This window comes from Mastigoproctus giganteus, chromosome 9 (assembly GCF_048544385.1).
Source record: "Mastigoproctus giganteus isolate SK-2022 chromosome 9, ASM4854438v1, whole genome shotgun sequence".
NCBI lineage: Eukaryota > Metazoa > Arthropoda > Arachnida > Uropygi > Thelyphonidae > Mastigoproctus > Mastigoproctus giganteus.
This window is the reverse complement of record NC_143583.1, coordinates 66891464-66906872: the sequence shown is the minus strand read 5'-3', so window position 1 is coordinate 66906872 and position 15409 is coordinate 66891464. Positions and strand designations below refer to the sequence as shown.

Genomic DNA, 15409 nt, shown 5'->3' with positions numbered 1-15409 from the left:
CCAAACAACACGAGGTTGGGAATTGCCATGAGATAAAGGCTCCATTGGAGAAGAGACAATCACCAAGTTGTGATCTGAGTTGCCTAAAGACCACTCACTTCGACCGTGTACTCGAATGGGTTGTTTGTCAGAAAAAGATCAAGCATGTTTGTTGTATGGGTAGGATTGTCCAGTTGCAAGCTTTGGTGTAAGCAGAAATTGAACCTGGCAGTTTGGACACAAACCAATTGCTATATGTAACATTCTTATCTTGAACTGCCTGACAGGGAATATCAGCATGAACTTTTGCACAAGTACCACCATTTGAAGTGAAGGGAATTGTGCCGACCAGGTAGGTAAAGTACCTGCCTAGCAACCCAAAGGTTGCGGGTTCAAATCCCGCCTCGGGCTTGGATCAAAGTATTGCAAAAACCTTGGGAGGTGCATTATGGCCACAGAGCCAACAACTACCAAAAAAAAAAAAAAAAAGAAGGGAATTGTACAGCAAATAATTAGGATAACTGAGATGAGCACTGGTTGAATCAACTGATAATTAGGTTTTGTCAGAAAAAGTACATGGGGTTTGATTGATGGCAAACTGTAGGTGGGCATCATTCAGATTGGAACTGAGACACATGCATTTATGAAATGAACAAGAAGTGTTTGGGAGGTCTAGATCTTTTCACAGTGAAGTTTGTTCTATTAGTATACATCACAAATAGTATTGACTATTCATGATGTATTCGGTAATAAAATGCAGGGGAGACAGATTGTATGAAGTAATGAAATTTTTGGATATGGTATACACATGTCAAGAATGTAACCAGCACCTTGACATAACATATTCTTGGTAATGCCCCTGCTTACACACTACTCAGACTCCCTCCAGTCACTATCTGGCAGAGTAGAGGCAGAGAGATTGTACACTCATTGATCCAGAACCCTCTTAGAGTTTCCTGTAGGTTTAGTATGGTAGACTATCTAGTGGCTAGCCTGTGAACACCATTTTAGAGCTATACCCTTTAAATGTAAGGAAGATTGAATCTCTCTACAATGCCTATCATAACCTCAAAAGACATCACTCATTTAGCATGATGGACGAGATCGGGGTGTTGATGGAGCTGTTCTCTGGATACTAAACATGGGTTCAATTACTTCAAGCCTCGAATAAGCAAAGTGGTGGTATTGCACCTGTTGATGAGTCATTTACAGCCTTGTATTGCCTGGTAACATGGTGGGGTGACATTCCTCTGTGTGGCATGGATGCCGCAATTTGATGCCGCATTAGTGACTTCATAGTAGTTAATTAGATTGGTCAGATGTGATAGCCATTAACCTTTTCAGGAGTATGTATGTAGATCTATATTTTTCATTTGTGGGTCCCCAGAAAGTATGTATATATATCTAGGCTTTTCAGTGTCATTTCAAATATTGTTCCTGCTTATGTACAAATTTTCATGGAATTTGTCCAGTAGTTGTAGTGGCATGTGATGCAAGAAAGCAAGTGTATGAGCTTATCAATAGGACCAACTTCATATCTGACTGCACAATTACTCCCAGATCTTTTTCATTTTCTACCACCTTAAGTGTAGTACCACACAGTTGGTACGTTTCTCTGGGGTTACTTCTACCCATATGCAGTACTTTGCATTTTTCAATGTTAAAACTTCAGTTGCCACTTCTTAGCCCATCTGCCCAAATTATCTAGATTCTGTTGCAGTACATGCTGCTATCTTGTGTTTCCAATGCTAATAGTAGACACAGTTTTAATAAGTGGTAGCATAAAAACAGCTTTGAAAATTGGAGGTTGGGTATATGGGATGTGTTAGGGTAACTAATAATAAGAATAGGTACAGGTATATACAATATGAGAGACCTGGTCTTGGCGCATTATAGCCTTAGTTGCTAATGCGCCAATAAAATCTAAACCAACCAACCACAATATGAGATAAAACTTAAAACAATAATAGGTGGTAGCATAAAAACAGCTTTGAAAATTGGAGGTTGGGTATATATGGGATGTGTTAGGGTAACTAATAATAATAGGTACAGGTATACACAATATGAGATATAACTTAAAACGATGCCGTTTTACTAATATTTTGATTTATTCAGATATAGCTATGTATTTCTGATGTGTGCGCACAATATATTTATACATAGTACAGGTATACTTGCATGTATACCAATGCTAGAAGTATAGTAAATAAATTTGATGAATTTGAAGTGTTGGTCAAGACATCAAAGGTGGATATTGTTGGAATAGCAGAGACAGGATAGCAGATGGAATTCACTGCAACCACTGCTGATAACCAGATCAAGAGTATTACCCTCTCTGGTTGCCTCTCGAACATGCTGCTGCAGAAATTGGTACATTTCTCTGGGGTTACTTCTACCCATATGTAGTACTTTGCATTTTTCAATGTTAAACTTCAGTTGCCACCTCTCAGCCCATATGCCCAAATTTTCTAGATCCTGTTGCAGTACATGCTGCTATCTTGTGTTTCCAATGCTAATAGTAGACACAGTTTTAATAAGTGGTAGCATAAAAAATGGCACCTCCGTGGGCAGGAGCAGCAGTGTGTAGCACACGCGTCTTGATTAGACTGGGGTTCGAGCCCGTGACCACCAAATACGGAGGATGTGGAAAGGTCAGGGAATGACCACCGATATCCCCGGAGCAATATGGCCTTAGTTGCTAATGCTCCTAAAAACCAAATAACAACAAAAACAACAACAGCATAAAAACAGCTTTGAAAATTGGAAGTCATTACTTTAATTTTGACTTTCATAATTTCATTGATTTCTGTACCTGAAATTCAGGTACAGAAATCAATGAAATCAAGTTAAGTGAACCATAAATAGCTGAGATGATATTATTGCTTCAAAAAGTAAACAAACAAGTTTAAATTTTAGCTCTTTTTATGAGTTTTGGAAAGGGAAGAAGAAAATGTAATGGACTACTTTATATCCATATCAAAAGTAAATTAATTGCAATTACAAAAAAAACTGCATATATAGTCTTCAAGATTGTTGTAGACAAGGACACTGGTATTATCACATACTAATACTGCTATTAAGATCATAATTGGCTAAGAACAAATTTTATACCAAGTTTACCTTAATACTTAAAATAAATCAACAATGCAATCAAATTAAAGGGAAAAAACCAATTACGAATACTGACACTTACCTCCAGTAGTGAAAATGCATGTCCCTACTCAAGAAGCCCGCCTTTATACTCATGAATAACCACAATAGATTAATGTAATACAAGGAAAGATGAATGAAATAAAATAAAGTCAGGAAATATACAAAGATCACCTCTTTGTGGGTATATCAGCTTATTAAAATTGTGGTATTAAAATTTTGTCAAAAATGGTTTTTGAGGTTAGATGGATCTGGACATCAAGGTGCTGCATATTCAAATTAAAATTATACAACCTGATTTGTAGTTACAGATTTATTTAAAAAGCAGTAAAAAAATTAAACTAGGCAACCAACATTACATTTATTCTTTAAAAAAATTGGCCCAATATAAGAAGGTATCCATCTCCCCTTTCCTCCAACTGAAATATTAAACCCGAAAACCAAGTATCACTGCTCATGTATGTTTTATTTCATTAAATTTTGATTTAATACCTTTGAGTTTTAATATGTTATTTACTAATCACAGCATAATATATATATTGATAAAAATAAGTTTAAAAAAGGGGGAGGGAGGAATAAGTATTGTCAAATTTTAGCTTTTATGGAACCCATTCCTGACTGTGATATGAAATGTTCATGCTATACCATGCATTCTTATTACACACAATTTTTTCAGAATGTATGTTGCATATCATAGAAAGGTGTGTATGTGTGTGTGTACACATTCATTTATTTTATCCATTTATTTATTTACTTTTTCCTTTCCCATGTCAAGTTTTTGTTACTTTAAATTCCTGCAAATGGTATAGTTTTTCCATTTGAAACTTGTGATATTTCCCTATCTCAGTGCTATGGCCAGTCTTTTCAATGGTTTTTAAATTTTATTTTATTAGATTTTATCTGATTTTAATGGCTATGGCCTTGTTATATTTTTAAATTTTAAATTGACATGTTGCAGTAGCTGTATATTCATCTTTTTTATTTCCTGTTACATTTATTAGTAATTTTATTATTTTCTCACTTTTTATTATACTATGTATGTAACTTTATATATAGAATATGGAAAATGGATATGCAAATGAATGTATATGATATGCCATTCATGAAAAATAAAGCCTAAGCTAGTGAAGTATGAAAACTTCCAAGCCTAAACTTAGTTAAACTGTGTTCAGAAGGCGCATTATAGCCTTAGTAGCTAATGCGCCAATAAAATCAAAATCAAATCAAACTGTGTTCAGATAAGTGCATGGATTTTAGGAAAGGTTTTGATAGAGTGGCACATGGAAGACTACTGTACAAATTGGAGCAGTATGGCATTAAGGACAAGTTGCTACAATGGTTAAAAGGATGGTTGAGTGGGAGAAGACAGAGAGTGGTAATCAATGGACAATGCTCTTCGTAGACTAATATTATAAGTAGAGTTCCCCAGGGTTTGGTGTTGGGCCCATTATTGTTTTCTGTATTTATCAATGATATTGATGAAGGTATATCTAGGGTTAATGTCTAAGTTTGCAGATGATACGATGGTTGGCAGGGTTGTTAATGAAAGTAATAATTGTACACTACTGCAACAGGATCTGGAAAAGTTGAGTAGATGGGCTGACAGGTGGCAACTGAAGTTTAACATTGACAAATGTAAAGTACTTTATATGGGTAGCAGCAACCACAGAGTAACGTACCAACTGGGTGCTACTGGGTAGTGGAGAATGAAAAGGACCTTGGGGTAATTGTGCAGTCAGATGTGAAGTTTTCTGAGCACTGCAGAGAGGCTGCAAGAGTAGCTCATGATGTCGTGTCAATGATATACAGAAATTTTGCTAGCAGGGATAAGGAGGTGATTGTCCCCTTGTAGAAGGGGTCAATCACCTCCTTATCCCTGCATATAGGTCACCTCCTTATTACTGCATACAGGTCTGGAGGTGTCATTTTAGGAAGGATGTAAAGCTGCTAGAACGAGTATAGAGAAGTGCAACTGATTGGTGAGTAGAACAAAGGGTTGCCATTACCATAAATCTGCAAATTCCAGTGTTTGGAGACTAGGCACCTGTGAGGAGATCTAATTGAGGTGTATAAGGCCTTGAATGGTTTGAGCAAGTTCAATGCTGATGGGATTCTTCCTCTTGCTCAGATTACTCACCTGAGGGGATATAAATTCATATTGAGGAATGACAGTTGTAGAATAGATGTGCGGAAGTTTGTCTTTAGCCAGCTGGTGATTGGTAGCTGGATTAAACTTCCATCCGTAGTGGAGGTTAACAACTTAAATAAGTTCAAGGCAGTCATTTGGACTAAATGGATGGGCAAAATGGGAAGGTTTTTTTTTTTGTTTTTTTTTGGCTGATGCTATATAAGCTTTCTTTCTTACATCCATATACCTCTGCTAATGCTAATGTTAATATTATTTTTAAAACATTTTTCATAAATTTCAGGGTCACTGATTGCGCTTTTCTCACAATGTGAGCAAACTTTTATCTGCCCACATAATGAGAAAGGAATTGCAAATTCTTCTGTTCTGAAAAGCTCACAATTTTAAAAAGGTAACTAAATCAAGCTTAGAACAAAATGAAGTTAAACATTAAGCAACGTTAAGATATAATCAGATAGTAAACATACTGGCACAAGTAGTTTTGCTTTGGTTTCAATTTATTATTGTTATTATTTTATTTTTAATAAGAAAACTGTCGTGTGAAATTTGTTAATGGATTTATTCAGAACAGCCATTTGTTAATGGCATGAGTAACCATTTCAGAGCAACCATTTGTCAATGGATTTATTCAGAGCAGTCTTTATTAAAGTGTTTGTACTAGGCGACAGAGATAATGGGTATGTATATGGTGCACTCAACCAATATTTTTGTTATGGTTGAGCTACAGGCTATAAAGAAGCACTGCATAACAAATTTAAGGTCTGTTTTCTAAAATTCAGTGAATTTCAGTTAAATCCCATGCAAAATGAGAAGAAAAACTGCCAAAGAATAGCTTTAGCAATATTCATTTCTTCTGCAGATAACAAAAGAATACAGGAATAGAACTAATATTATAAAAAAAAAAAAACAATTGTCAAATTGCAGCCATTATCAATCCACCTCAGGATAAAAGCCCCCTCAACAATTCATGTTGAGGGAAATGGACCATAATCTGCCACGCTGATCCAGTTCAGGTTGGCAGATCAACCATATTTAGTCAGTGGCTTGAGCCCCAGTCTACTCAAAGAGCGTGTGCTACTGCAATACTGCTCTTGACCACTCAGTTACGGAGGCTGAACTTATTATGTAGTATTATAAAGAAAGAGGAAAATTGGTTTTTTTTTTGGTATGTAAACCCCAAACACGAGAGGTGTTAGAACCTATAGTACTTATTACCGTGCTTGGGTTGGAGGTTGAGAAGATGAAAGAAGATATTTGTTGACATTGGACTTGAACTTCTGTAGACTGTAATTTTCAGGAAATACGTAAAACGTATTTCCTGAAAATTATTCCAGAAAACGGCAGTTGAATGAATAAACGAGGAAGATAAAAAGTTAGTTCTGTGAGTTTGAAGTTGGACAGTAAATGGATATTGGCTGGTGGCGGCACATGTTTGGACTGTTTTGAAAGAGAGAGCAGGAATTATAGAAGCCAATTCAGAAGAACAGTGCCCATGGAAGTATCTGTAGAAGAGGCATGCAGCAGAAGCAGAGACAGTGAGTGCAGAGACACTGTTAGAGATGAGTCATTAATTAACCTAACCGCCCTCTTCTGCATGGAATCAAGAAGCCTGAGAGAGGTTTTGGGGGCACCACCCCAGTTGCGGGAACAATATTCCATGGCAGGGCGGATTTGCGATTTATACAGAATGAGCAGCTATTTGGAAGAAAATTAACGCCGAGAGCGAAAGAGAAAACCAAGTTTTTTAGATGCAGAAGAAGCAATATTTGTAATGTGCTTATGCCAAGAGAGATTAGAAGTCAGGGTAATCCCCAAAAGAGATATATCATTTTGCCTAGAAATTGGAGTGTCACTAAAGATAAGCATAGGAGCAGAAGAATCCTTTTTGCGAGATATAAGACAAGACTGAGTTTTAGAAGGGTTGAAATCAACTAAGTTGTCTTTTCCCCACTGGAGAATTACCTGAAGATCGGCATTTAAGGAATTGTAGCAGATTTTCGAGAAGTTGAAGCTGATTGAGCAGGACAAGGTTTCTCAAAATGGAAAGTGGAATGCAATGTGCTATCATTGGCAAAACTATGGATAGGATTTCCAGTCAATGGAAGAAGGTCATTAATATACAAGAGGAAAAGAGTGGGGGAAAAAACTGAACCTTGGGGGACACCAGCATTAGTGGAGAAGTTAGAAGACAGAGAGCCATCTACCATCACCTTCAGTGAGCGATAAGAGAGAAAACTGGATAACCAATTACTAAAAACAGTTGGCAAACCATAAGATGGAAGCTTGTTTAGAAGACCTTTATGCCAAACACAATCGAAAGCTTTTGAGATGTCAAGAGCAACTACTTGTGTTTCACTGAACCTTTCCATTGAATTAGTCCATAAATGGATAACGTAAGCCAGAATATCACCAGTGGATCGACACTGACAGAATCCACACTGCGATCGTTGATCAGATGGAAGGTTTCTAGGTAGTTTAAAATTTGGCGGTTAATTGATTTCTCCATTACTTTAGAAAGAGTAGAAGTAATTGCAATGGGACGATAATTGGAGGGGAGAGATTTGTCACCCTTTTTAGGAACTGGCTGGATATGAGCAAATTTCCAAGCAGAAGGAAAAACACCTTTGGAATAAGAAAGTGAAAAAAAGGTGGCAAAGAATAGGAGTAAGTTCAGGAGCACAGGTTTTGAGAACAAGTGGAGAAATACCATCGGGACCTGGAGCTTTCTTAGCATCAAGATTCGTCAAAATCCTTCTAACATCCTTTTGACGGAAGACCACAGAAGGCATTAAATGGAGCGTGTTGGGAATAGTGGGAGGTGTTTTATCAAGATCGTTAATGCATGAGTTGAAAGAAAAATGGGATGCTAGCAGGTCAGCTTTATCCTTAGTTGAAGTGACAACAGAACCATCTGGTTTGGACAGAGGTGGGAGCAGAGATGGGCAAAAGTTGCGGCCAATGGCTTTGGCAAGAGAACAGAATGCTCGGCTACCATCAGGGCAAGAAGCAAGTTTTCTACTCTTAGCCTGTTCAAACTCTAGTTTGGACTAGTTAATAACTGCTTTACAATTGTTGCGAGCTTTGGTGTAGGCAGAAAATGAAACCGAAGAATTAGAAACAAGCCAATTACGATATGCAACATTCTTCTCTTGAACAGCCTTAGCACATTTATTGGAAAACCAAGGTTTAGATAAAGGATGAGATTTTAAAGTGGAGTGTGGGATAAAGGATTCCATTCCTGCAAGAATAATTTCACTGACATGATCTGAGCAAACGTTGACATCAGAACTTTTGAAACAGTAATCCGACCTAGGAAAAGAAGAAGTCTCGGAGGTCATCCCATTTTGCATTCTTGTAATGCCAAACAACACGAGGTTGGGAATAGCCATTAGATAAAGGTTCCATTGGAGAAGAGACAATCACCAAGTTGTGATCTGAAGTGCCTGAAGGACCTCTCACTTCGACCATGTACTTAGAAGGGTTGTTTGTGAGAAAAAGATCCAGCATATTGGCTGTATGATTAGGATTGTCCAGTATTCTTGTAGGTAAATGAACAATCTGTGTAAGTTCATTAGTAATTGCAAAAGCCTCAGCATCTCGACTAGCTGGGTCCGTGTGACTAGAAAACGGAAGCCAGCTGGAGTTGTGAACATTAAAATCACCAAGGAAAATTACCTCACTTTTAGAAAGTTGGACTGGAGAAAGTCAAGTTGCAAAGAGAGGAATTCAAAGAGCTCCAAGTGATTAGTGGAGTTGGGAGAACGGTAGAGAGAAAAGATGAATTTGACACAATGAGGTAGAGAGATTTTAAGCCAGAGAAGATCAAAGAGAGGAGATTCCAAATTGCCAAGTCTCTGACAGGGAATATCAGAATGGACATATGCACAAGTACCACCTTTGAGGCAAAAAGAATCATACAGCGAATAATTTGGGTATCTGAGATGAGCAGTAGTTGAATCAACCGATAACTGAGATTCTGTCAGAAAAAGTACATGGGGTTTGGCAGACTGCAAGTGGAAATGGACATCGTTGAGATTAGAATTGAGACCACGTATATTTGTGAAATGAATTAGGAAGTGCTTGGGAGGTTTAGATCTTTTCACAGATAAGCTTGCTCTATTAGTTTGACAATTCATGGTGTATTCAATAGTAAGAAAAAGTGGGTGGGACATGCTGTATGAAGTAATGAAATTTTTGGATATGGCGTACACATGGTAAGAATATACCCAGATCCTTGACATAACGTGGCCTCGACAATGCTCCCTACATACACACTACTCGGACTCCCTCCAGTCACTATCCGGCAGAATAGAGGTAGCAAGATTATACACTAGCTGATCCGGAAGCCTCCTAGAGAGTTACCAATAGGTTCGGTCCAGTGTATTAACCAGCGGCCAGCCTGCAAACACTGTTTTAGAGCTGTACCCTCGAAATGTAAGGAATATTGGATCTCACCACAATGTTCATCATAACCTCAAAAGTCATCAATCATACTGCATGATGGAAGAGATGGGGAAGGGTTGACCGGAACTTAGCTCTAGAGACTAAACATGGGTTCCATCACTTCAAGCCTCCAATAAGCAAAGTGGTGGTATTGCAACAATTGATGAGAGTCGTCTACCACCTAGTACTGCCTGAACAGGGGATCCTCGTTATTCAAAGATAATTGGTTCCAGAAATTTACACTTAAAACGGGGACCAAATTTTTGTAATGTTTATCATTTAAATAAATGAAACTAGGCATAATATTTTAAGAGTTCAAGATTCTACATTTATATAATATCAGTGTAGATATATCACAAGAACTCTAAAGAAAATCTACAGTAGTAGTGTGAAAGGCATCATTTCATCTGTATTGCACTACCTCGTATAAGTAATGCTTCCCCAACAGAGAAGACTATTGTTGCTTATTCTCGGTAGGCACCACCACCCAAATGGCACCATTTCAAAGCTAGTTGGCTTTTCATCGGTTCAGATACCCTGGTATTTGAAGTGAAGCATTTTTATTTGAGGTAGTGCAATACATGGGCAGCTCGTTGTGAAGAATGAGTAGATATGGTGTATTTACACCGATATTATATAGTAATGGTTATTATATACTTGTGCATAGAAAAAATGGATGAAGGAACTTAAAAATGGGAAAATTTTTTTATTAGAAATTTTTTATTATGAAAGAAGATCGTTCTCACAAAAAAATAATCAAGTGCTTGGTCTTTCTCAAGGAAAAAAGTTTTCTTTAATTTTCAAATCCTTGTAACTGCCGGGACTAAGATAACGAATACCCGCATACTGAGGATCCCCCATACTGTTAACATAAATAATTTTTTCATCAGTTAAAAAATAAACATCTCTATTCTGATAATGAGTTGCCATAATAAAATAGTAATAATATGTAATTTATAGTGAAATATTATGTTTCTTTCTTTTTTGTTGGTTTATTTGAGTCAGAAATCCACTCGATGAACACTCAGTAACTGCTTCCGGTAGTGAAGAAGAAGAAGAAGAAGAAGAAGAAAAAAAAGAAGAAGAAGAAAAAAAAAAAGAAGAAGAAAAAGATAATAATTTGGTATGTTTAGTGGTTACCTTAGTTTGATGAGGTTATTTCTTACCAGCTTTGGCCTCACCTTTATTACATCTTTATTAGGAAATATACTAAATAGCATTGTGACACAAAGTAGCATTATAGTATTATTAGGCTGACCATAATTCCTTGAGGGCAAAATAGGATGGGGAACAATAAAAATGGGATGATGAACGAGCTGATGCTTTGAACCGAATTCCAATTTTTTTTTCTCAGCATCCTTGTTTCTGGCTACATAAAGATGTTGGCTAATTTCACTCCTATCTCCATGACTCATGGACGACCATAATTCCTGGAGGCAAAAATGAGACAGGGAGAAGAAATGTTGTTCAGAAAAAGCAGAAAAAAATATTCAATAAAATGTTTTTAGGTCAATGTGGAGGGGGACTGCACATCATCAAGTTCACACCAAGAATATTTTTTTGGATGAATGCATTTTGCTTAACAAACTTTGTTCTTTTAAGATCTTGTAAAACTTATCACACTCGATATTACAATTTTGCTTTATAATTCACACGGCTTTCAAGGTTTCAACACTTAATTTGGATTTCTCCTTCAACCGTATGCTATTCAATGTGGAAAATATTCTCTCCACAGAAGCTGTATTTCCAGTTAGGCAAAGAACAAATTCCACAACATTACTAAAATCCTGGAAAGCTAGACATTTTTCATGCATTTCAGAAAATATTTGAACCCATCCACCAAATATAGAAATATTTTCTTCATTCCGTGTGCCCAACTGCCTGATAACTATTGCTTTTATAAATACTCACTAATCAAATATGCAAGTTTCATCTGCTCTTTTTTGTGTAATAAGCTCCTCATTGAAACTGTCCTGTATTTATTTCCATTACCCATTTAAATTTTTCAGTATTTCCCAACCTGCAATTCCATTTGTTTACATATTCTAAGCTGGTTTTATAAAATTTCTTAACTACTTCAAAAAACTTGACCTCACTAATTTCACCTCCGTCTATTAACATTTTTATTTTATTTTTAACATCTGTTGTTATAAAAGTTCATTTTTTCTGGCTTAATGTTTTTAAGATTTTCAATATTGATAGCTACTTCTGTAGCTGAAATATTATCTTTTTCAATAAAACTAATATATGTTTGGAATGTTGAAACTTGATCTCTTGCAAATGACAACCATAATTTCAAACAGGGGTCTTCAAATTATTTTTTCAATATAACAGGACATTTCTCTTGAGAAAGAAAATATGAATGAAATTCATCAACCATACTTAAAATTCTGTCAGTTGATGGGCCCGTGGACAAAAATCTTTATTTCCATATTCCAATAATTTTGCATAATTGTCTCCTGCAAATTCACAAAAGTTTTTAAGTTCTTTGAATCTGACTGTATATAAAAAAGTATTTGTATAATTTAACTGCAAGACAATCAATATTGATTGGTAGACAGTCGACAGCACACTGGAAACAATTGTGAATAACATGTGCACCACAACCAATACCAATAATCTCTCGCTCCAACTGATTTTCAAGTTTTCTCCATACATTATTTTTACCAACTCTTTTACAACCTCTAAAATTTGTATTGGTATTGTCGGCACACAGAGCCAAACTTTTGTTTTGTAAGGAGAATTTATCTGTTATTTTCTTCAACATAATACTGTGTAGTTCAGATGTTTCACCAGGTAAAGAAGTAAAATCTATAATTTTAACTTTTAACACCACAGTTTGGCAAAAAGTACCGTACAACAATCGGAAACAGTTTCATGTCTTTTTTGTTTGACATGTCTAAACTTATTAAAGGCTTTTAGTTTCATTCAAATCTATTACAGTCCATTCCGGTTATTTGGGACACATCGGGACTAGTGCATTTTGGCCCGATTAAGCGGCTGCCCCAATTATCCGAAGTTTCATGTAAATAGTTAAAAATACAATGTACCCCCCCCCTTTACAATTGGTTCACTGTACAATCAAATCACATTACGACGAACTCAACATAGTAAAGTACCGTTCAATATACGATGTGCAGTAAACACCGGTCATTGTGATCGTGTTTGTGAATTGGATTTTAATTCTATTAAACAGCAATTCTAATTAGTGAAAATAGGAGGAATATTATCCACAGGCTATAAAAGTAAAGATATATTAAGTACAAATTTAGCCTTTATTACTTTACCAATTAAAAAATTAAATGATACGTGATAATCAGAATAATTAATACGTACTGTAATATGTACATACGAACTAATTGACAGTTCTTTTCACTGACATTTGTGGGTGGGGATTAAAATTTAAAACAGTAAAAAGATAAGCAATCAATAACAAAGAACACGGCACACACAAATTGCAAGTAACACAATATGCGCAAGTGAAAACGGAGTAACGAGTTACGAATCTTTAAAAATAGGAATAAAGAGAAGATCTGAAAATAAATTTTTTTATATGATTGAAGATTTCGTGGAAGTGTAAACACATTTCACCATAATAACCCACAGAATTCCAGCTGTCGGTATTATCGCAAATTCAGTAAGATCGAGTTTACTGTCCATTTATGACAGATTTCACTAACAGAAAAGCCCAATAAACAGGTGACTGCTAATTGTTTTTATGGTTGTGATCTCCAGAATTTTGACTGAACCACGTGGTTCAGTCGGAGACAATTGTAGGGTAATCTCCAGTGCTGCGGTCTCCTGCCCCAATTAAACGGCATGCTGTCCTGATTAAGCGGAGTAAACCCTGGCTATTTTCTCGATTGGTTTCTGTTTTTTAAGATTTGCCCCAAATAAACGGCTGCCCCGATTAACCGGTGGCCCAAATAACCGGAATCCACTGTATTACTTCACCCAGTATATATGGTGATTTTGTACATGCAGAAGAAAATTTTGGTTGATAAATCTTTTTTTATCAATTTTGACAAGCAGTCATTTCTATGAAAACTCTGATTGTGGTGTACGGTATGATTGGCAACAAGAGCCTCACATTCTGTGATTTTATCACTTTCTCCATTGTTATGTCTTACGATGAACGAGCTGTGTTTTGAATCGAATTAAAAGTTTTTGCAGCATCCTTATGTTTCTGGCTACGTAGATGTTGGTTACTGTCACTTCTATCTCCATGAGCAACAGAAAAATATGTACATTACAATGTTAACAAGCCACTTTTGTTTTATCACTATACCAGTTGTCCAGTTTAATAAATTTGAATTCTTTTTGAAGGTCTTCGTTAAATGTGCAATTTCTCTTTTTTGACATTATAAATTTTGAGGCTTAAAACTTTTAATATTATAAAATAAAAACTTTCAAGTGTGTGTATGCAATAACTGACAATCACACAGATCAAATGCTAACTACAGACTGCTGACACACAACACATCGTTGAACTGATGTTAAAGGTCTATGACAAAAATTGTCGGTCTATTTCAGTCATAGTGGTAACCACCAGCAACTCCTGGCCATGTTACTGTGATGAGAATTATTGTTTCTAGTACTTATACCGTACTTAGCAGCAATAAAAGAAGTTTATAAGGTAGAATTCTCAGCATTTGATTGATGCGCCTCCACCTGTGGTTACACGAATGACTACTACTCACAATAGCAGCCGTCGTATGATATAATCATGATTATAGGTTATGTTGCACCAATATTTAAGTGTTTTTTAAAGTTTTTTTTAAAAAAATGAGCAAAAATGATATTTTTATTAAAATGGCGGGATGGCCGGTGCATGGCAAATAAAACGGGATGTATGGTTGGTCCAAGTATTATGGCTCTTGGTACAAACAAATCTGTAATATGTTGCAGAGTATCCCAAAACATATTTTCCTATGAGGAATGTTTGAAAAGTAATGAGACTGGCAACACTAATTACCTGTAGTTATTGTTGCATTTTATTATATGTCTGTGTTTCATAAGTGTTTTATGAAACCTAATTTTAAATGGCAATGTTGAACAATATTTTGTATGCTTTAGATAAAGATATGCAATCAAAATTTGTGTGACGCTCTGAGAGTTGGCACTGAGACATCTGAAGTATCATCATAAGACATTAAAGATGTTACAGAAAGCTTATGGCTCTGAGGCAGTGAGTAAAGCAACAATATTTAGATGGCAGAATCTTTTGAAAGGCAGAAAAAAAATTGCAGTTGATAGCACACATGGGGGCAAGCACTATTGCTACAGGTATGATTATCAAGAAACCTGATCGATCGTTGAATGAGGACAGGAGATTATCATTATAAGATTTGTCTGTCATTTTAAATTTGTTCAATGGAAAGGGTCACTACATTTAGATTCTGAAAATAAACATGAGCTGAGTGTGTAAGATAACTTCCCCTCCCATGATGACCTCAATAAAACAAAACCCTAATTTTATATCATCCATTATAACTTGTGATAAGCCTTGGAATAGCTACTCTGATCAAGAATTAAAGCAAGTCAAAGGATTGAGAAACTCAAAAACTTGCCTCTACAGAAGATGTTTTACATTGCACCTTTGCCTGGAAAAGTGATGCTAATATTGTTTTTTGACTCTAAAAGCATGATTCTTTAGAGCTGATTACCTGAACTGATGCAAACTTCAGATAA

At 36.0% G+C, this 15409-nt stretch overlaps 1 protein-coding gene across 1 annotated transcript in view; it reads left to right on the top strand.

Annotated features, from left to right (window-relative positions):
• Positions 1-15409, top strand: part of LOC150080329 (dynamin-1-like) — a 265277-nt gene that overhangs the window by 208509 nt on the left and 41359 nt on the right. The window contains exon 14 of the mRNA XM_090380686.1: positions 10724-10841. Within this exon, the coding sequence (XP_090236812.1) occupies positions 10724-10841 (118 nt within the window). The remainder of the gene's footprint in view (positions 1-10723; positions 10842-15409) is intronic.